General features: G+C 38.7%; 1 protein-coding gene across 1 annotated transcript in view; it reads left to right on the top strand.

Annotated features, from left to right (window-relative positions):
• LOC135211444 (uncharacterized) overlaps positions 1–2,073 on the top strand; it is a 161,621-nt gene extending 159,548 nt beyond the window's left edge. The window contains exons 11-12 of the mRNA XM_064244752.1: positions 502–649; positions 1,927–2,073. Of these exons, the coding sequence (XP_064100822.1) occupies positions 502–649; positions 1,927–2,073 (295 nt within the window). The remainder of the gene's footprint in view (positions 1–501; positions 650–1,926) is intronic.
• Positions 2,074–22,751: the final 20,678 nt, after the last annotated feature.

Genomic DNA, 22,751 nt, shown 5'->3' with positions numbered 1-22,751 from the left:
AAAAGCATATCATAGCCACCATTCTTGAAGCCTTGACAAGGTACGAATATTTATTCAGAATTTCAGAGACAGCTGTTTGTCGTCATATGCCTTGTGGGAGGAGTTGGCATGTCATATGTTTACGTCACATATAACTTTTGAAACATACATTAGTGTTCCGCCACTGGCTTTTGCTGCTTTATTTTACTCTTATGATTATACTTTTTTTTAATATAAGTAATAAAGAATGCTGCAAAAAAATAGGTAAGGAAGTAAAGTATACTTTGGCTAAGTAATATCTTTCTCAAATGCACAGAAAAAAAAGTTAGTATTAAAGAAAAACATTGGGACAAAGGCTCTGAATCTCATAGTAATTTTGTATTAAAAACTTTATCCAATCAAATTTGTAAGACTTTTTTTATACATAATTATAAAGATTGGAAGCTTTTGAATGATTTGTTTCAATTATATTCTGTTCATTGCTTGTAACTGTATAGTTTTTTATATCCATTTTTTCTTTAGTCGAACCGAAAAGTTGCTGGATGCACTTGGAACCATCCGTGATGTGGAGTTTGTGACAACATTGTGTGTTGAGGCACCGTTACCTGACTTAGTGACTACAAAGAAAATTCTTAATTACGCAAAGGAAAGGCTTGCAAGTGCAACACAGGTACAGTAATTCATACTTTAAGCAAAACATTTCATTTATTTCATTTAATGTATGTAACTTTATATTCCATGTTGTAATTTTCCCAAATTTTTACGTTATCATCATTAAGAACTTTATGTTGGGTTCTTGCTTGATTTACATAGTTCTAGTCTTAATCTGGGTCCCTTTTTTTAATATCCTGGTCTTCCTTCAGACTTTCATCCTGTGAAGTCTATTTCTACCACATTTCTGGATAAATCCTCTTCACCTCTCCTCATCACATGCCGAAACCATATAAATATGAGAGATCTTAGTGTTTTTTCAAGCCTTTGAAGACCAAATTTTAAGCTGCGTCTTCTCTTGTGATATGTTTTTCTTCATGCACTCTACCCATGAATTTTGACTTTTGTATGAGACTTACCCAGTAATTATATAGCTATTAGTTTCCATTTCCATGTACAGTAGCCTAATTCAAATTTCGTGGGTAGCGCTTCATTTGCTCAGTGTAGGTATTCGGTGCTGTCCCCCAAGGTCAACACTAGGAACAACTTAGCTAAGCACTTCATTCCATTTTCTGTCATGCTTGACTAAATATCAAGTGCGTACAGCAGCTTGCTCTTATTTTCCAGTTATATCACCGCATTTCGGTAGTGTTACATAACCACCAGAATGCATTCGTAGCCGTCAAGCAGGATGAGTCTTGTCCTTTGTTTGTTTAATTCAGATTATCATCAAACCAGATATTTGTATTCTCCGGTATAGTTCTTGGATGTAACTCCATTCGATCAGGCAAAATAATTTTGCATATATGTTTTTCTTACTGGGCTTTTGCTATGTGCAAGTCGTCAGTTACAATTACCTTAAGTAATCTTGAATTTACATCATTCCTTTAGGCCAAACTTTTGTGTTTAGGTTTTATCAGCAGTAGGCTATCATCATGACACTGGTAAGTAATTACCTTAAAATAATTCTCGAATGTTATTCCATTCTTGTATCTTAGAACCTTTGCATTTATTATTTACTTTCCGGGATTAGGCTATGTGCAAGTTACCGGTTAATAATTACCTTTAAAAGTAATTCATGAAGGTTGCATCATTCCGTTAGGTTATACATACCTTGCTTTTGAGGTTTTGTTTGCCAGACATAGGCTAGTATAGTCACAAGCCACCGGTAAATATAGTTACCTCAAAGTAATTTGTCAATGTTAAGACATTCTTTTAGGCCAAACGTTTGCATTAGGCCAACACATTTTGTTTTTTATTTACTGTGCATGCGCCACTCAACACTTTCCTTAACAGAGACTGAAAGTGTGGAGGTTGAAAAGTAGTAAGGAGAGAATGATGTTAATGTTTTGCTATGGGGGTTTAGGAGAGAAGGCGTACATGGCCTCGGTGTACGGAGGTATTTTCCTTGTGTCACACAATGATGAACGTTTCACATCTTAGCCAATAGCCTCCAGCTCGCTTGGTGGACTGGAGCACAGGCCACTCGAGTCAATTAGTGGGGCCCGTAATCAGTTACTGATTTCGATTTCTTTCATTCCTGATTATTCTTATAATTATTTCTTTGAGTAATCGGTTATTTGTAATATTTTTTTCTATTAGTCGAGTTCACTTTGAGACTATTATGAAAACTCGTGGTGATATAAATATATCAAACCTGGACATATGGATTTCTCCTTGACAGGTGGGGAGGTTCGGTTATTACAAATTAAATGTAATGAACCACAACCCACCCTACATCATGCTAAGTGCATCAAAAATTTTTTATCATATTTTACATTCATTCCTAAGTATCAAACCTAATTGATAATTAATTTGGTGATAATGTTCATAGAATGTATAAGTGTGAAAAAAAGAAAAGATAAAGTAGAATAAAGGAATTACATATACGTATAGAATTTAATCAGCTTGCAAATGTGTACTACATCAATGAAATACAGTTAGCAAATAAAATAAAAATGTCTGACAAAGCCATTTTACTGCACCTTGTAATTTTTAAAGAGAATCAGCATGATAGTAGCGTCATTTCCAAAGTTTTAAAGCCTCTGATACCTAGCGTTTTGACACGGTTTTACCTTAAACTGTAGATATTAATGCCTTATAAACCATGTAGTGTTATATACAGTAGTACCTCGTACTTTGAACCTAATCCGTTCCAGAAGGCTGTTCGAAGTATAATTTGTTTCGGCCAACCCAAAAAGTCCCCCTTTTCACATTTTTTCTATTATTAATGTGTTCAGAAGTTAAATTAAGAGAGTTAAGTAATTTTATTTTTTCTGTATACGATTTATGAACTGCTTGGTTGCAGTATGCAAAGGTTGATAAAATCAATTTTATTCACATATTAGGTACAAAGTTAATCAAAGGAATCGAAAGTGTGTTGAGTCTGATTGTGTGTCTGAGTGTGTGTTTACACTTGGATCTTAAGTGCACGAAATAGATTAATTATGCCACAGTACATAAACTTACTGTTGGCAAATGGCAGACTTTTAAAACAAACATGAGGACTTTGCAAGCAAATAAGTAATAAGATAAGAATGCAAGAAAAGGAAAGAGATAAAATAACTTTTCACCAGGAAGCTGCTTAAACAAACATTTGAAGGGACACAGAAGCTGAAAGCAGCGCCAGTTTGTTTATTACAGAGCTGAGTTACATTTACAGTGGTAAAGAATCCAAAAAAGCAGTTGTCACTAGATTGGTATTTTACCGTAACAAAAATAAAATTGATTTGGGCAGATCGAGTGTAAGTGAAAGAAATTGGCGAATTATCATCCCAGATCAACTGATAAGTCAAGGAGAAGCAGAGTCGTTTCTTCCCCATCTCTCTCTCTCTCTCTCTCTCTCTGCGGCGCAAGCTCTTTTTTTTCTTTTTCTTTTTTTCTTTTTACTGTATTGCATTTGTTTTCATATTTTATCATTGTTAAATTTATTGTGAAATAACATTTTTTTCTGGGAATTGGTACTGCTTTTACGTAAATAGTATAGTAAAGATTTTGCTGTCTTCTCTCCTCAACAATACCACAACGCACAATAACTTTAAATCATTCATTCATTATTCCTAAAAAATATAAACGCTCCTTCCTTCTACCTCAAATCAGCTGTGCATCACTGCAATGACAAATGATTTTGTTAATTGTTTGTGCTAAATTTTATTGTGAAAAGCTTTTTTCTTTCATTTATTGTGTTGTCAATACTGTTCAACTAGACAGTCTCACTCGGCGCACCGAACACTGGCTCAATTAAGACTTTTTTTTTTTTTTTTTTCTGTATTGCATTTGACTTTTCATATTTTATCATTGTTAAATTTATTGTGAAATAACAATTTATTTTCTATGTGAATTGTTACTGCTTTTACGTTCATGTTATAATAAAGATTTTACTGTCTCTTCTCTCCTTGACAATACCACGTGCGCGATAACTTAACATCATTCATTCATTATTCCTAAAAAATATAAACGCTCCTTCCCTCTACCTCAAGTTAGCTGTGTATCACCGCAATGACGCAAGATTTTGTTAATCATTCATGCTCAATTTTGTGAAAATCTTTTTTTTTTCTTTCATTTAATATTTTGTTAGTATTGTTCAACTAGACAGCCTAACTCGGTGCATCAAACACTGGCTCAATTGTCTTTTTTTCTGTATTGCATTTGATTTTCATATTTTATCATTACGTTAAATTTATTCGGAAATTTCTTTTTTCATGTGAATTGTTATTGCTTTTATATACATACAGTAATATTTGTTCATGAAACTTACCCAGCAGATATATATATATAGCTGTATTTCTCCGGAGTCCGACAGAATTTCAAAACTCCCGGCTCACGCAGTGGTCGGCCAGGTGGTTAGTACCCATTCCCGCCGCTGGGAGGCGGGTGTCAGGAACCATTCCCATTTTCTATTCAGATTTTTTCTGTCGCCGGTGTTGATAACAACTGTTTTCAACACCTCCGTCTAGGATTTTCGAAACTTCTCTGTTACTTGAGTATCCTGTTTGTTGGTTATCGAACGTGGATTGTGACTAGGCTTACGCTGATAGTGGATTGGATTTGAATTTGGTTTGGTTTTTTCCTTTAACTAAGATGTCTGGGACTAGTTTATCTAGCACAAGAAGTGTGTTGTATGGAAGGTTGTAAGGTGAGGCTACCGAAAGGTTCGGTAGACCCACACACAATATGTAATAATTGTAGAGAACATACGTGTGTTATAAATAAATGACCGTTGTAAGGAGTGTGAATGTCTGTCTGATTCGGGTTGGAAGGCTTATGAATCCTATGTGCGGAAATTGGAGCGTGATAGGATACGGAGATCTTCCTCCAGGAGTGTATCAGTCAGTAGAAGTAAGGTAGTAAGGTTTCTCCTACTATACATTCAGTAGTTGGTACACCTAAATCTGTTGTGCCTTCGGGCCCTGAAAATGTTGTGCCTTCGGGCCCTGAAAAATCAGTGGAAGACAATGCCCTTTCTACGATTCTGGAATCAATACGAAACCTAGAATCTAAAGTGCTCGCTTTGGAGGGTAAAAGCATTATTAGTGAACAAAAGTGCAGTGAAAGTGCCCCCAGTGTTGTGGAGGGGGGGCGTCAGCGTCGCCCTATAATGCCTCTAGGCCTGGACCTCTGTCGAACTTCCAAGCCCAGGAAGACGGACATGTCGAAAGCCGCAGGAGGGTTACGGGGGAACCCCCACCGATCTGGCGTCCCTTCGGCAGAACCTGTAGACGATCCCCAGGCTGCCAAAGAGAGTGCGAAAGTGCGCGTATCCTCCGCGAGTGCTTTTCGTCCTCGGAGGCGTCCTCCCCTACAGGAGTTGGAGCATGAGAAGACGCTCACATCCTCTGAAAAGAGCTATGACGTTAAATGTCGCACAGGCGGCTATCGGTCAGTAGTCTCTCAGAGGAGGGCGCAGAGTCTCTTTGCGCTGCTTCTTCGTTACGGGCTTCGCCTCGAGACTTGGATTACTCTCCACCGCAAAAAAAGATAGAAAAACTCAAGGTGTCGCACAGGCGGCCAGAGTCTTCGATCGCAGTGAAGAAGACGCTTCACGTCCTTTTTCTCCTGTTGGTTTTGCGGTCTTCACCGGAGAGTTTTGCTGCATGGACTCCTCAAAGGAGAATTATGATGTCATCTGACGAGGACGCCCTTGGAGCGGCCTAGTCGTTCTAAGAATAGAACTAGAACGGGTCCTGTGAGAAGGATAGGGCTTCCTCTCGCCCCTCGCCTTCTCATAGGATCAGTTTTTCTCCTGAAAAAGAATCTTCTACTACAAAGAGTGTTATCAGGTCGATGCAACAACAACTTGCTTCGTTGCTGGCTGAGAGAGAATCAGAAATTCGTCCGAGAAGAAAAGATGATAGATTACCGATTAAAACATGAAAGAGGTCTCCAGCATGGGTGGACCCCGATCGTCTCTTTCGCCTGTGAGTACTCATTCTAGATTTCGTACGTCTCACCTGCAGTTGGAGAAAGGGCATGAAAAACTTCCTACGAGGAATTTTGAGATCGAAATGAAGAAATTTCGCCCAGACTCTCGAGGCTCGCTTTATACAAGAACGGACGATCCTATGGTTGCGAACGAGGCCGTCTACAGTCTGAGAAACTCGACGCTCCTAGTTCGGCTTGGAAGGAGCGGAGTGTTCACAAGGGACGCCTATTTAGACAAGCGGTACGCTCGGACAGATGTCGAGCGTGACGCTCACCTGGACGCCAGGCGTGGCGCTCGGATGGACGCCGAGCGTGACGCTCACCTGGACGCCAAGCGGGACGCTCGGCTGAGCGACGAGCGTGACGCTCACCTGGACGCCAAGCGTGGCGCTCGGCTGGACGCCAAGCGTGACGCTCGGCTGGACGCCAAGCTTGACGCTCGGACGGATGCCAAGCGAGACATTCAAACGGACGCTTTGTTGCATATCCATCAGGTATCACAGCAAGGTATTAGTATGGAACCTCAACTGCAATCGGCTTTTCGAAGAGACTCCCATCGAGAGAATGAGCAAGAAATTGGTACCGCTTTATCTGAATCTTTAGATATTAATATTCAGAATGCTCCTTGCACGTCAAAACAACGATCTTCATTAAAGCTCGGAGTGAAAGGACTTGTACCACCAGCTTCGGGAGTCCCCTTGGTCACTCCTATAGATGAGGAAGGATTAAGTAATATTTCAGAAGAAACGGTAGAGGATCAACCCCGCTGTGTCAGATTCTTCCGATTATCAAGTTTTGGTTCGATTGCTTCGGGATTCATTGGAGAAGAGTTTCAACCCGCAGCACCTCGGTCGCCTCCTTCTCAGTTTTCGTTGTCAAAAACAAATAGACTCCTGGATTTGTTAAAATGACAAAGTCTCTTTCAACTAAGAGAGCTTTTAAGAAGGTGCAAGATTGGATGGAGTCTAGAAAAGCTCAAGGAAAGTTTTCCTTTGCCCAGCCTCCTTCAAGACTTTGCGGCAAGGCTGGGATCTGGTATGATACAGGTGAGGATGTCGGGTTAAGGGCTCCCGCATCGGCTCAAGGTGACTTTTCCAGTCTGGTTGACGCACCAAGAAGGTCTCTTCTTTCGTCAGCTAAAATAACATGGACACCGGCGGAGATAGACCACCATCTGAAAGGTCTTTTTCGGACAATTGAAGTATTTAATTTCTTAGAGGTGGTGTTTGGGGCTGCTTGACACTAAGTCTCGTAGTCAGACTCAATTAGCTTGGGGGAGCTATCCAGTGTTCTCTGTTGTATGGATAAGGCCGTCAGAGATGGTTCAGAGGAACTTGGCTTCACATTTTTGTGCAGGGCTCCTGAAAAAGAGAGCTATCTACTGTAAATTTACTACCAAAGCAGTGTCTCCAACACAGAAGGCAGAATTGCTTTTCGCCCCTCTTTCTGACCATCTCTTCCCCCAGGCTATGATTAAAGATGTAGCTGGAAGTCTACAGGAAAAAGCTACTCAGGATCTCTTAGCACAATCTTCTAGACGTCCTGCGGTTCCTTCGACTTCAACACGAACCCAGTTTTCTAAGAAAATAAAGCCCTTTCGAGGTGGAGCATCCTCTAGACCTTCTCCTAGAGGAAGAGGACTCTCTAGAGGCAGAGCTCAGTCTAAGTCCAGAGGTAAAAAATGAGGAGGGAGTCCTTCAGTCGCCAGTAGGTGCCAGGCTTCATTTATTTGCAGAAGCTTGGAAGAAGATAGAGGCAGACAGCTGGTCGCTCAACGTCATCGAGCGAGGATACAAATACCTTTCCTGAAGCCTCCTCCATTGTGCACAACACCTATAGATCTATCACCCTCTTACCATGGAGAAAAACAACAGATCTTGTACGATCTGATAGAACAAATGCTCGAGAAGAAAGCAATAGAACAAGTCGAGGACATTCAGTCCCCGGGTTTCTACAACAGGTTATTCCTGGTGCCGAAACAGTCGGGAGGCTGGCGGCCAGTTTTAGATGTGAGCAGTCTAAACCTTTTTATAGAGAGACAGACGTTCAAGATGGAGACACCTCAGTCAGTGCTTGCGGCCTTAAGACAGAACGATTGGATGGTATCACTGGACCTGCAAGACGCATATTTCCACGTCCCGATACATCCCCGATCGAAGAATACCTGCGTTTTGTCATGAAGGGAAGAGTTTTCCAATTTCAGAGCTCTTTGCTTCGGTCTGAGTACGGCACCAATGATTTTCACAATTCTAATGAAGAATGTGGCGAGGTGGCTTCATCTTGCAAACATAAGGATCTCTCTATATCATAGACGACTGGCTCATTCGAGCATCGTCGAAAGAAAGGTGTCTGAAGGACCATTCAATCAACCTTAACTCTAGCAAAGTCCCTGGGACTTCTAGTGAATTTCGAAAAGTCGCAGCTGATCCCCACACAGTCCATCGTGTATCTGGGGATTCAGATGGTTCAGTGGCTTTTCGAGCTTTTCCGTCCCAGGACGTCAACAGCAAGGATTAGAAAAAATATCGGTCTTCTTAAGGAAAGAATCATGTTCGGTGAGGGAATGGATGAGTCTGCTGGGCACCATTTCCTCGCTGGAGAAGTTTGTTTCCTTGGGGAGACTACATCTCAGACCTCTCCATTTTTCCTGAAGGAGGGAATTGGGAGGACAAAGAAAATTTCGGAGACAATTTTGAGGATCCCAAAGGAGGTAAAGGATCACCTAAAGTGGTGGCTCGATCCTGTGAAACTTTCGGAAGGAACTTCCCTCAAACTTCAGAGCCCACGACCATAGTGTTGTTCTCCGACGCGTCCACCACCGGGTGGGGAGCTACACTAGGGAGGGAGGAAGTGTCAGGCACCTGGAGAGGGGAACAGGTGTTCTGGCACATAAATCTCAAAGAACTGGCGGCCATATACTTGGCACTTCAGTTTTTCAAAGAAAAAGTCGCAAACAAGACAATACCACAGCTCTGTCATACATAAAAAAACAAGGAGGGACTCACTCGCGATCATTGTTCAACCTAGCGAGAGAGATCCTGTTATGGGCGAGAACTCGAAAGTAACGATTCTAACGAGGTTCGTTTGCAGGCGTGGAGAACGTCCGGGCAGATCTCCTCAGTCGGCAAGGTCAACTGCTGCCGACCGAGTGGACTCTGCATCAGGATGTGTGTCGAAGAGCTGTGGAAGTTATGGGGACGTCCTCTAGTGGACGTCTTTGCAACAGCGAGAAACAAAGAGGCTTCCGTTGTATTGCTCCCCCGTGCTCGACCCGGGAGCAATAGCAATTGGGACTGGACAGGGATGGATCTTTACGCATTTCCCCCGTTCAAGATTCTGGGAGAAGTAATGAAGAAGTTTGCAATGTCAGAAGGGACGAGATTGACGTTAATCGCTCCTTATTGGCCAGCAAAGGAGTGGTTCACAGAGGTCATGACCTTTGTAGTAGACTTCCCGAGGACATTGCCCATGAGGACAGATCTACTCAAACAGCCCCACTTCGAGAGATACCACGGAAACCTCCCCGCTCTGAGTCTGACTGCATTCAGACTATCAAAAAGTTGGTCAGAGCGAGGGGTTTTTCTAGACCGGTTGCAAAAGCAATCGCCAATGCGAGAAGAGCTTCCACGCTTGGAGTCTATCAATCGAAGTGGGCTTCGTTTAGGAGCTGATGCGAAGAACACCGTTTCCTCTACCACGACCTCTGTGAGCCAAATAGCGGACTTTTTGCTCTACTTGAGAAACACCTAAAGCTTGCAGTCTCAACAATCAAAGGAGGCTACAGAAGTATGTTTATCTGTAGTCTTTCGACATAGAGGAATTGATTTGGCAAATAATAAGGATATCCACGATCTTTTAAGGTCTTTCGAGACTATAAAGATTCCTCAACCTAAGTTACCATCATGGAATTTGGATGTAGTACTTAAATTCCTAATGTCAAATCAAAGGTTTGAACCCCTTCAGAATGCCCTCTTTAAGGGATCTTACTAAGAAAACTATTTTCCTAACGACTCTGGCGACGGCAAAGAGGGTTAGTGAAATTCAAGCCTTTAGCAAGCATATTGTTTTAGGGGACATAATGCTGTTTGCTCTTTAAGTCCTACGTTTCTAGCGAAAAATGAAAATCCAGTCTAACCCTTGGCCCAAAAGTTTTGAGATTAAGGGTATGGCGGAAATCATTGGCACGAACCAGAGAGAGTCCTGTGCCCTGTCAGGGTCTCAAGATTTATTTACAAAGAACGAAGGAATGTCGAGGTCCTTCTAACAACTTATGGTGTTCGGTCAGAAGACCAGATTTACCGATGTCGAAGAATGCTCTGGCATTCTTCTTGAGAGACACCATTAGACAGGCACATTCATCTTGCGAAGACAGTGATGTTAAGCTGTTGAAAGTGAATGCCCATGAAGTGAGAGCTATATCTACCTCGGTAGCTTTCCAAAAGAACATGGCACTCAATGACATTCTGAGTGCCACCTTTTGGCGCAGCAACTCGGTGTTCGCTTCACACTACCTGCGGGATGTGAAGACGACATACGAAGAACTGCTATGCGCTTGGACCATACGTCGCAGCAGACACTTTGTTGGGGCTGAAAGTAGCACTCATCCTACCCTGTAGGAAATGGGTAGGTGAGTTTTTATGGATTGTTTTATGGTTGTAGGTCGTCCGCCTGAGCCGGGACTTCCTTCCTATAGCCTAAGTGATGTGGGAATGAAAATTGTTAGGCTGGTCATGTGGTGAATTTTTTACTTCGTTGCCCTCATAGTATGGTCAAAATGGTCTAGTCACATTGTGGTCACGCTCCCGTTGACAGATCATCTAGAACTCACCAGCTATATAGGTCACTACCTTGCTGGAGACTCTAGTAAAGCAGTAGCAGACTTGGGTGACAGTAATCACGAAGTCAGCTATGCTAACAGGTAAGGAACCAAGATGTTATTCATCTGCATGTAATATGTTTCCAAAATCCTTTTCTGTCTCTCCCTACCTCCAAAGGTGGGATTCAGCTCTATATATATATCTGCTGGGTAAGTTTCATGAACAAAATGATATTGTTAAGATACAATAAAGTTTGTTCATACTTACCTGGCAGATATATATAATCAAAGTACCCACCCCACCTCCCCGCAGGAGACAGTGGAATAGAAAATCTGAATAGAAAATGGGAATGGTTCCTGACACCCGCCTACCAGCGGCGGGAATGGGTACTAACCACCTGCCGACCACTGCGTGAGCCGGGAGTTTTGAAATTCTGTCGGACTTCGGAGAAATACAGCTATATATATACTCTGCCAGGTAGTATGAACAAACTTTATTGTATCTTAACAATATCATTTTTAACTCTCACTTCTCTTCTCAACAAATCAACGCTCCCTCGTTCAGTCTCAAGTCAGCTGGGCATGACGTCACTGCGGTTACTTACAATTTTATACATCTTTTATGCTAAATGTTATATTGAAAGCTAAGTTTTATATTAATGCTTTATAATTTTATTTATTTTATCGAATATTATTATCGTTAAACTATACAGTGTTCTCCCCGTATTCTCGGGGGATGTGTATCACCGCAATGACGCAAGATTTTGTTTAATCATTTATGCTCAATTTTGTGAGAATCTTTTTTTTCCTTTCATTTAATATTTTGTTAATATTGTTCAACTAGAAATCTCACTCGGTGCACCAAACACTGGCTCTATTGTCTTTTTTTTTCTGTATTGCATTGATTTTCATATTTTATCATTACATTAAATTTATTCGGAAATTTCTTTTTTCATGTGAATTGTTATTGCTTTTATATACATACAGTAATATTTTAACTCGCTTCTCCTTCTCTTCTCAACAAATCAACGCTCCCTCGTTCAGTCTCAAGTCAGCTGGGCATGATGTCACAGTGGTTACGTACAATTTTATACATCTTTTATGCTAAATGTTATATTGAAAGCTAAATTTTATATTAAATGCTTTATACTTTTATTTATTTTGTCGAATATTATCGTTAAACTATGCAGTGTTCCCCCGTATTCTCGGGGGATGTGTACCAGACACTCCCGTGAATAGTTAAAACCACCACTAAAAATGTTTATAACTGCCTATCTTGAAAGTTCAGATACCACATGTATACCTTAAATAACATCTTACTTCAAATACACCCAAAATTACTAACCTATTACCGTATTAATCTTTGAGGTCATATTATATATATCATTTCAAAGTCATCTTAAACATTTTACCATAAAAAATATATACCTACAGCCAATAACAGATAGAGAGAGGAGAGAGAGAGATTTTTGAATGGCAACATCATACATCTGACCATCAAGAGTGAAATTATTATGAATTATTTCTGAGAGAGAGAGAGAGAGAATAACTCCTAGCCTCCGAATCCTTCCCCTCCACCAATTCATATATTGAACTGCCATTTACTCACCACACACCTTCCTCCAAGTGGATAAAAAGGCTGGGAATCTTTATTTTTTTTATTAATCTTATTAATATTTGAAAATTAGTTATAAGGTAAATCATTTATTTATAATGCAAAACAAATAAACATTCGTAAGAGAGAGAGAGAGAAAGAAAGAATGTTATAGTTTGTTTAATCTCATTAAAGTTAATATTATTTGAAAACTAGCACTGTATATTATTATTTTACCATAAAATGTAGTAATGCCCTTATAGATATACTTATACATACACTTCCAGCCCAAACAGAGGCGAGAGTTACCACTATGACATACGTTATCTCGTCTGCCAAGAGAGAGAGGGGGGGCGGGCGGTTATCCTTATTTAAAAGAGTGAGATGGATAGATTATTGTATTTCTTTAAAATACTCTCACATATGAATTTTGAAATTAGTTATTATTATACAAAAATATGAATAAACATATACACATGTACCATAGAAATTCTCTCATCTCAGTAAAAGAGAGAGAGAAATTGCATGATCAGGTGGGGGCAACACACTCTCCCTCCTGTCACATTACTTGATATATTTGACAGCTGTTGGACCCCAGCCATCTCAGCTTGGATAGCTGGAGTTCAAATACAAGATGGGGTTAGAATGGATTTTCTTTCATTCTTACATATTTTTTTATTTATAAACTAAAATCTTGCTAATTCACTTTAGTATTTTCTTTAATGATTTGATATTGCTGTTTACATTAATATTGATATCTGAAAATAAGTAAATCATTTATTTATCATACAAAAAACATACATCTCTGTGTGTGAGAGAGAGAGAGAGAGAGAGAGAGAGAGAGAGATTAGCGTAGTATTTCTGTAAAATACTTTCACATAGGATTTTTGTAATTACAGTTGTTATTATTATTATTACAGTGGTACCTCGACATACGAAAGTCTCAACTTACAAAAAATTAAAGTTACGAAAGCAAATACGAAGATTTTTTTTGCCTCTACATACGAAAATAGTTCAGGTTACGAAAGGTTGTTGCTGTAGTCCCGAGATTCGCCTAGACCACCGATAACAATTTAAAACTCGCGCGCCGCCAACTGAGTAGACTCGCCACCATCCTCCTGCTCTCCCATTGGTTCCTGATCCTAGTCATCGCCATAAGATCCTGCTCTCCTATTGGTCAGCATCTCTCCCATCGTGCATCTACGTAGCGGTGTACTTCGGTCACTCCGAAGCAGCATCATTTGTATACCCACACAAAATTCGTTTGTTCTATACGATTTAGTTTATTAACGTAAATTCGTTAGTGATTTTGTTGTAGTACTACTTTATCATGTTGCGTGAAAAATTTAGTACATACATATACTACATAACTTAATTACATGCAGTATATACGTAGTCATGGGTCCCAAGAAAGTTGCTGAAGTTCATGTAAAGAAGAGGATGCTTTCTTTGGAGACAAAGATGGAGATCATTAAAAAATATAAAGCTGGCATGCGGTTGAGTGTGATCGCTAAGGAATACGGCTGGAATCCATTGATGATAGGCACCATCCTTAAGCAGAAGGAAGCCATCAAAGCAGCTACACCTTCCAAGGGCGTGACTATTTTGTCTAGCAAGAGGAGCCACGTGCACGACGAGATGGAGAGGCTGCTTCTTGTCTGGATAAAAGACAAAGAAATTGCTGGCGATACGATAACCAAGACGGCAATCTGCCACAAGGCCAGCGCTATTTTCGGCGATTTGATTACCCAGGCCGAAGACGACGGAGGAGAAGGCCAGCGCTATTTTCGGCGATTTGATTGCCCAGGCCGAAGACGACGGAGGAGAAGGGACATCGATGCCAACCCCAGACTTCAAGGCTTCTCATGTGTGGTTTGAAAAATTCTGGAAACGGATTGGCATCCATTTGGTGGTGCTGCATGGGGACGTTCGACGAGATAACGATCAACGAAGGCCACAGTTCTCAGCAAGTCTTCAACTGTGATGAGACTGGCCTTTTTTTGGAAAAAAAATGCATCATCGGACATACATCACGTAGGAAGAGAAAAAGCTACCCGGGCATAAGCCTATGAAAGACAGGCTTACTCTCACACTTTGTTCGAACGCCAGTGGGGATTGCAAGGTGAAGCCCCTACTTGTGTATCATTCGGAGACTTCTCGAGCCTTCAAGGCTCACAAAGTGCTAAAGGAAAGCTTCCAGTGACGTGGAGGCTATGCGAAATAAACCTGGATAATGAGACTTTTGTTCACCGAGTGGGTAAATCTGTGTTTCGGCCCGACAGTGAAGAAATTCTTGGAAGAGAAGCGTCTCCCTCTGAAATGTCTGCTGTTGTTGGACAATGCCCCTGCTCACCCTCCTGGCCTTGAGGAAGATATCCTAGCGGAGTATTCTTTTATCAAGGTTCTTTATCTTCCGCCTAACACCACCCCTCTCCTCCAGCCCATGGACCAGCAAGTGATATCGAACTTCAAGAAGCTGTATACAAAACATCTTTTCAAGAGATGTTTTAACATCACCGATACCACAAACCTCACCTTGCGTGAATTTTGGAAGGAGCATTTCGATGTTGTGACATGCATCCGACTCATCGATCAAGCTTGGCAGGAGGTTTCGAGGCGAACCTTGAATTCTTCGTGGAGGAAACTCTGGCCTGATGCCGTATACGCCCAAGACTTCAAGGGATTCGATATGGGCGAAGCTGGTGCAGATTTAGAAACAGTTGACAATCCTGAAACTGTTTCCCAACCAGATCTTGACGAGATCGTTGCATCTCGGCAAGTCCATGGGGCTGGTCGTCGACGAGGACGACATCAATGACCTTCTCGAGGAGCACCAAGAGGAATTTACGACGGATGACCTGAAGGAGTTGAAGGCCATGCAACATAACGTGTTTCAAGAAGAGTTCTCTAGCAGCGGCAAGGAGGAAGACGACGACGACTATGACAACGGCATAAATTAAGGATGCTCTAGCTGCTTTTCATAAGGTGCAACCAGTTGTAGAAAAGAGACACCCCGAAAAGGCTTACACAGTTCGTATGCTTGCTCAGTTCAATGACGTTTGCCTGAGTTGTTTCAGGAACATTGTGAAAAGCAGGCAGAAGCAATCTTCCTCGGATAGTTATTTTTTAAAAGAAGCCTTTAGTAGGAGTAAGCAAAAAGGAAGATCCAATTGATACTATGAAAAAACAGAAAGTTGAAAGTGGTGAAGAAATTGAAATTTGTTACAGTAAGTATAAAAGTAAAAAAATTTAAAAATCAAAAAAAGGAGAAGAATAATGTAATTTTCAGTTTTTTGTAAAGTTAAGTGTTACGGTTTTGTTAATGTGTTTCGTAAAGTTTAGTCTATGTTTCCTGACATTTTTTAATGGTTTTCATAAAGTTAAGTGTACGTACTACTAACAAGTTTTCTGCCGTTTGTCCTCCTCCTCTGTCGCCACTTTCGGAGATAGGCTGACTTGAAAGGTAATGTTCCACATTGTACTACATACATACGTAGGTATGTACAGTATTTCTTGTATACCATGTACACTAATACACTTTATTTACAGGTACATAATAGTAGTACGTATTAAGTTAGGTATTTAATGGTCCAAATTGTTGTATTTCATTGTTTATTGGTCAATTTAGCTTTATAAAATTTACTGGGGTATTTTTGTAGGGCTTGGAATGAATTAGGCAGTTTACATGTAAAATGCTGTTCAAGATACGAAAAGCTCATATTATGAAGGCCGCCTCGAAACGGATTAATTTCGTATGTCGAGGTACCACTGTATTATTATTTGAAAATATTAATAAACATATACATATGTGTACCATAAAAATCTCTCATCTCAGTAAAGAGAGAGAGAGAATACTCCCTCCCCTCCTGTCACATTACTTGATATATTTAACAGCTGTTGGACCTCAGCTTGGACCTGGAGTTTGAAAGAAAGATGCGTGTAGACTGGGATTTCCTTCATTCTTACATATTTTTTTTTTATTTATAAACTAAAATCTTACTAATTCACTGTAGTATTTTCTTTAATGAATTGATTGCTCTTTACATTAATAATAATATTTGAAAATTGGAAAATTATTTATCATACAAAAACTTACATATCTGTAAGATAGAGAGAATTATTATTGTTATGTGATATCATTTAATCTTATTAAACTTACTATTACAGTATTGATCAATATTATTATTTTAAAATTAGAAAATTATTTTTTTATCATAAAAATGTATTTAGGCATGAAAATAACATCGAAATACACTAATTAGTGATTATTTATTGTCGGAAAACCCTGTGAATAGATGAATTCCCTGCAAATTATGGGTTGATATGGTCCAGTGAGAAATCCGCGAATCCGGAGAACGCAAATACGGGGAGCCCACTGTATATTGAAAATGAAAAAAATTAATAGTTTAACTTGTAACACCCAGTAGGCCGTCGAATACAAATATAAACTAGATAAGAAGTCAGTTCGAAGTACGTACGAACATTTGTTTGGCAAACAATACAAAATTTTTCGAAAATTTTGTTAGAAAAATGTAAGGTTCAACATAAAAAACTTTAGACAAACGAGGTACCACTGTACTTCTGCAGGGGCATAGGCAACAAAGGCAAAAGCTCAAGTTTCCAGTTGATGTAGAACATGGAAGGAGACCATTTAACCCTTAAACACCAAAGCGGTATTTCAGAAATAGTCTCCTGTATGCCGGCGGGGTTCAGGAGTGAGCGCCGAAGCGGAAAAAAAGTAAAAAAAAAAAAAGTAACAGCACGCTTAGTTTTCAAAATTAAGAGTTCATTTTTGGCTCCTATTTTTGTCATTGCCTGAAGTTTAGTATGCAACCATCAGAAATGAAAAAAAATATCATTATCATATATAAATATTGGAATATATGACAGCACGGAAAAAAAGTCATATATAATTGTATACAAATTGAACTGTGAGCAAAACTTTTAAAGCTAACAAGTTAGTTTTTTTTGTTGTATTGTACACTAAATTGCAATCATTTTGGTGTATAACACATTGTAAAACGATCAAATCAACACAGAGAAGATATTATCACAAAATGATGCATGAATTTGTAACGTGCTGACATAAATTTTTTTTTTTTTTTTTTCAAAAATTTACCATAAATCGAAATATTGTGCTAGGGGCTTCCAATTTGTTTCAAAATGAAGATAAATGATTGAATATTACTAGACTGTAAGAGCTTTAGCTTACAATTGCATTTTTCGACCATTTCGGTCGAGTCAAAGTTGACCGATTGCTGATTTTTTTCTAGTTACAGTGGGGCCTCGCTTAGTCGCGGATCACCAATCACGGATTCAGTTAATCATGGGTTTTTCCTTGGACCATTTCTCAGTCTATATCGCTGGTATGAATCTGTGCTAGGCTAAGCCTCGTCCGGTTCTGATAACCAACAAATGCATGAAGAGATTCACATTATGATATTATCTGATGATAAAGGTAATAAAACCATTCTCACCTTATATATTATTGGCATATCTTCATAATATATAGCCTATTCATGGAATAATCCCACATCATTGACATCAACTTGTAGTTGAGAGGCCAGCTGAAATGTAAACATTGAGTTACATTTAACAGCACCTTTGTCATTCTTAACCTTTTAGAAATGTTAATAGTAGTAGTGTAATTACAGTAGTAATAACATTTAGGAAAACATTAATTTTCAATTTGAACTTCATTATTGTTTTGGTATAACATAATCAACTTCTCTGAATACTGCAGTCATACAAACGATAATTGTCATAGATTATCGTATTGTTGTTTTTGATCGGCGACGAAGCGTAAACGTAATAAAACCATTTTTACCTTACATATTATTGTCATATATTCATAATAAAACGCATATCTTATATATTATTGGCATATCTTCATAATAAAAAGCCTCTTCAAGGAATAATTCCTTGGGGAAAGCATTTTTCAAAAGACAAAAATACACTTTACATGTTTACAGCATGCAATGATTACTTTATTTTGATGTGATTACATTAATATTACACTATGGTACTCTAAGCAGTACAGTAACTATTTTTTTTTTATCATAAATGTATATTCATTCACGAAAAAAATATGTATGACCACCGTGACGTCACCAAACCTAGTCTCGTTCCTACATACTATCTTTACACAATGCAATAGTGGTTACACCATTCTACAAACTATCGATGTATTTTTACACAAGTATCCTCTAAATTTTGTCATAAATCACTTTACTTACTTTATTTGTGGAGCCCAAATACTACATATATCCCAGAAAATTAATGAAATCGCGAATTTTATCATAGAGCAAGATTCACTTATTACTGTGTTTTCTTCTTCTTTTCATGACTCAATGCATTTTTAGGACACACTTTTACAAATTTTCAAATACTATGAATGTAAATAGCAAAATCTCTCTCTCTCTCTCTTCGCTCCTCTCGTCCTCCTCTCTCGTCTCTCTCTCTCTCTCTCTCAGAAAAAAAACATATAATACTTGATCTCTTATTAATCGTAATAAAAGAAAAAATGGTGGTTGTTTTGCTTCTTTCTGTGATTTACGAAACTGCTTCAATACAACTTTTATGGTTAACTCAATGATTATCACATTATAACAGTATACAAGAGAATATCTTATCACTATCTATGTTTCATTTCTTATCACCATAAAAATATTTAAAATACAAATTTCATTACATATGTTATTCTCGAGCTAAGCTAGCAACAGTACGCTCTTCCTAAGCTGCTCTCTCAAAGCTATTCAACAGTTACTCTTATCCTAAGCTGCTCTCCTCTCTCTCTCTCTCTCTCTGCTCTCTCTCTTCTCTCTTTCTTCGCTCTCTCTCGTCTCTCTCTACATCTCTCTCTCTCTCTCTCTCTCTCTCTCTCTCAGTGAAATATGAATTACTGTATCATAATAAATTTGTTTCTTTTAGCAACTAAATTGTTTTCCAAAATAATTCTTTGGGTAATAAACGTCCATCAGCTGATTCTAAACGTAAACAAAAGACAAAACTAGATTTTTATTGCTGTATTTTGCTGTTTATACATTAATATTATAGTTGGGTGCTGTAATCTTTACGGTAAATCATGTTTTTTTTATTATTAATATGTTCATTCACAAAATAGATATACTATGTACTTTTATTTTGGTGCAGCAGCCAAATCATGAAAATAGAAAGGAATTGTTAGGTAATATACTTTTGTTTGCTGATCTGATGAAAGGGAAATTGAAGATAGGAAAGAATAACTTTGAAACTGTCTTGAATTTAGTTTAAGGTGATAGTTGAAGACATATTTGGTGCTTGAACTAAAGTAGGCAGTTATAAACATTGAAATAGTGGTCTTGGGTGGGTTAATTATTAAAGTAGGCATTTTAAAGCAATTTTTAGGGGGCGGGGGTACCAGGATAACACGGGTATTTACTTATCACAGGGGGTTCTGGGCCCTAATCCCCCGCGATTATCAAGGCCCTACTGTATTGTGATTTATATGCAAATATTTCAAAAATGATAAAAGCTATGACTATGAATTATTTTTTGTTGTATTCTACATGAAATTTTGCACCTTTTCATATATACAACTATAGTGGCTAATATGAAACGGTGCAAATATTACGACAATGTGACGTAAGCATTTTGGAGATTTGCGGCGGAGAATCCGCGTGCGGAGGGAAGGAAAAAGTTTTTTTTTCAAAAATTCATCTTAATCGAAATATTGTGCTAGAGACTTCCAATTTGTTTCAGAATGAAGATAAATGATTGAATATTACTAGACTATAAGAGTTTTAGCTCACAATTGCATTTTTCGAACATTTCGGTCGAGTCAAAGTTGACCAAACATCGAATTTTTTCTATTTATTGTGATTTATATGCAAATATTTCGAAAATGATAATAGCTATGACCATGAATTATTTTTTGTTGTATTCTACATAAAATTGTGCACATTTTCATATATACAACTCTTATATAACAGCTAACGTGAAAAGGTGCAAATATTACAATAATGTGACATAAGCATTTGGGCGATTTGCGGCGGAGAATCCGCGCTTGGAGGGAAGGAAATTTTTTTTTTTTTTTTTTTTTTTTTTTTTTTTTTTTTTTTTTTTTTTTTCCCCCTCAAAAATTCACCATGAATCGAAATACTGTGCTAGAGACTTCCAGTTTGTTTCAAAATGAAGGCAAATGATTGAATATAACTTGACTGTAGGAGTTTTAGCTTACAATTGTGTTTTTTGACCATTTCGGTAGAGTCAAAGTTGACCGAATGTCGAATTTTTTCTATTTATCGTGATTTATATGCAAATATTTCAAAAATGATAAAAGGTACGACCATGAATTATTTTTTGTTGTATTCTACACGCAATTGCACACATTTTCATATATGCAACTATATAACGGCTAATATGAAACGGTGCAAATATTACGCCAATGTGACTTGAGCATTTTGGAGATTTGCGGCGGAGAATCTGCGCGCGGAGGGAAGGAAAAAGTTTTTTTCAAAAATTCACCATAAATCAAAATACTGTGCACGAGACTTCCAATTTGTTTCAAAATGAAGATAAATGTTTGAATATAATAATAATAATAATAATAATAATAATAATAATAATAATAATAATATCCTTTATTTCACCTCAGGGCCATATACATTGAATATACAAATACACAGTAACATACACAATCCAGATATGAGACAACATGATAAGAGTGAGTAATCGGCACTTATCCACAAAATAGCTGAGGTAGCATAAAAGATAGCAATCATAATACTGGTACTAACAGTAATAATATTGGTGGAAAAAAAAAAAATCATTGAGAGTTATAACAGTTAGTGCACAGATTATATAACTTAAATTTCAACTAGACCTTAGGTGGTTCAGTAGTCAGGTCCATAGGGCTAAATACGAAAATTGAATGTAGAAAAAAAAACTTTAACTTGATAGTAATCACAGTGATAATGAAAAAATAAAATATCAGCAATAAATATAATAATGACAAATCTGCAGATGACATCTTGCCAATGCCAATACAGAGATTAAGTCCTTTAAGGGACAAAGGCCTCATTTTCCCATCTTTCCCACAACTTAGATCTTCTTGCTTCACTCCTTAGGATGCTTTGTATGAGCGAGTTGCTGCTGTTTCTCACTTGGGTTACCAGACTGGACATTGTTAGCCTTACAGTGATTTTTAAATTGTCCAGGTGGTTTTCTAAAAACATCTGTGTGGTGGAGTGGTAGCGTGGAGTGTTTATGAGGCGTCTCAGAATGTCATTGTGCACAACAGTGATACGTCTCATGGTCTCTCGGGTATAGTTCATCCAGAGGGAACACCCATAGCAGTACGAGTGGAAGAGCAGCAGTTTCACGTCTCGGTGACAGAAGGCAAACCCCCTTGCAATCATGTTGCCAGTTGCACATAGCTTACGACGCCTCTGTTCAATGTCTGCCGTATCTTTTAGGTCATCAATGATAATGTGACCCAAGTACAGAAATTCGCAGACAAATTCCAGCCGATGGTTTCCGAGGAAATTTGTGGTTCTGCAATATGCTTAAGCGATCTCGGGAATAGCGACATGCACTGGGTCTTGGTTTCGTTGTAGATTATATCAAATTCCTCTGCATATTTGTGGCAAGTGTCGATGAGTCGTTGGAGGCCATGCACTGATGGGGAAATCAGAACCATATCGTCGGCGTAACAGAGGTTGTTTATAGTTGTTTCATTGACAGTGCATCCGATTGGGAGTGAGTTCAGTTTGACATTCAAGGCATCTGTGTACGTATTAAACAGGTATGGAGAGAGAATGCCCCCTTGCCGAAGCCCGTTTAGGGAGCCAAAGGTGTACGCGAGTACGTTACCCCATTTGACACAGAATTGCTGTGTGGAGAACCAGCAATGTGAAATGCCAATTAGATATAGGGGTGTGCCCCTTTTATGCAGCTTCAGGTAGTTTACTCTGTCAAATGCTTTTCCCACATCTACAAAACATAGGAAAACAGGAGAGGCTGATGATAGGTAGTAGTTCAGCAATTCTTTCAATATGTAGATGAAGGTGTCGGTTGAGTGGTTTGCTTTAAACTCGAACTGGTTGTCAGTGGTGTGTAGAAAGGGGAGAAGTCTCGCAAGAAGAACCGACTCAAGTATCTTCGATGCGATCGTTGTGATTGCAATCGGCCGGTAGTTGCCAGGGTCAGCTGCATCCTTTTAACTTGTTTTTGATTAATGGTATCAAGTGAACTAAGAGTAGGGAGTCTGGAAGAAACTGATGAATTATGCACGCATTGAATAGGGCAGCT

Source organism: Macrobrachium nipponense, chromosome 4, assembly GCF_015104395.2.
Source record: "Macrobrachium nipponense isolate FS-2020 chromosome 4, ASM1510439v2, whole genome shotgun sequence".
NCBI lineage: Eukaryota > Metazoa > Arthropoda > Malacostraca > Decapoda > Palaemonidae > Macrobrachium > Macrobrachium nipponense.
Note: the sequence above shows the minus strand (reverse complement) of the source record. Positions and strands in the feature narration are given on the sequence as shown.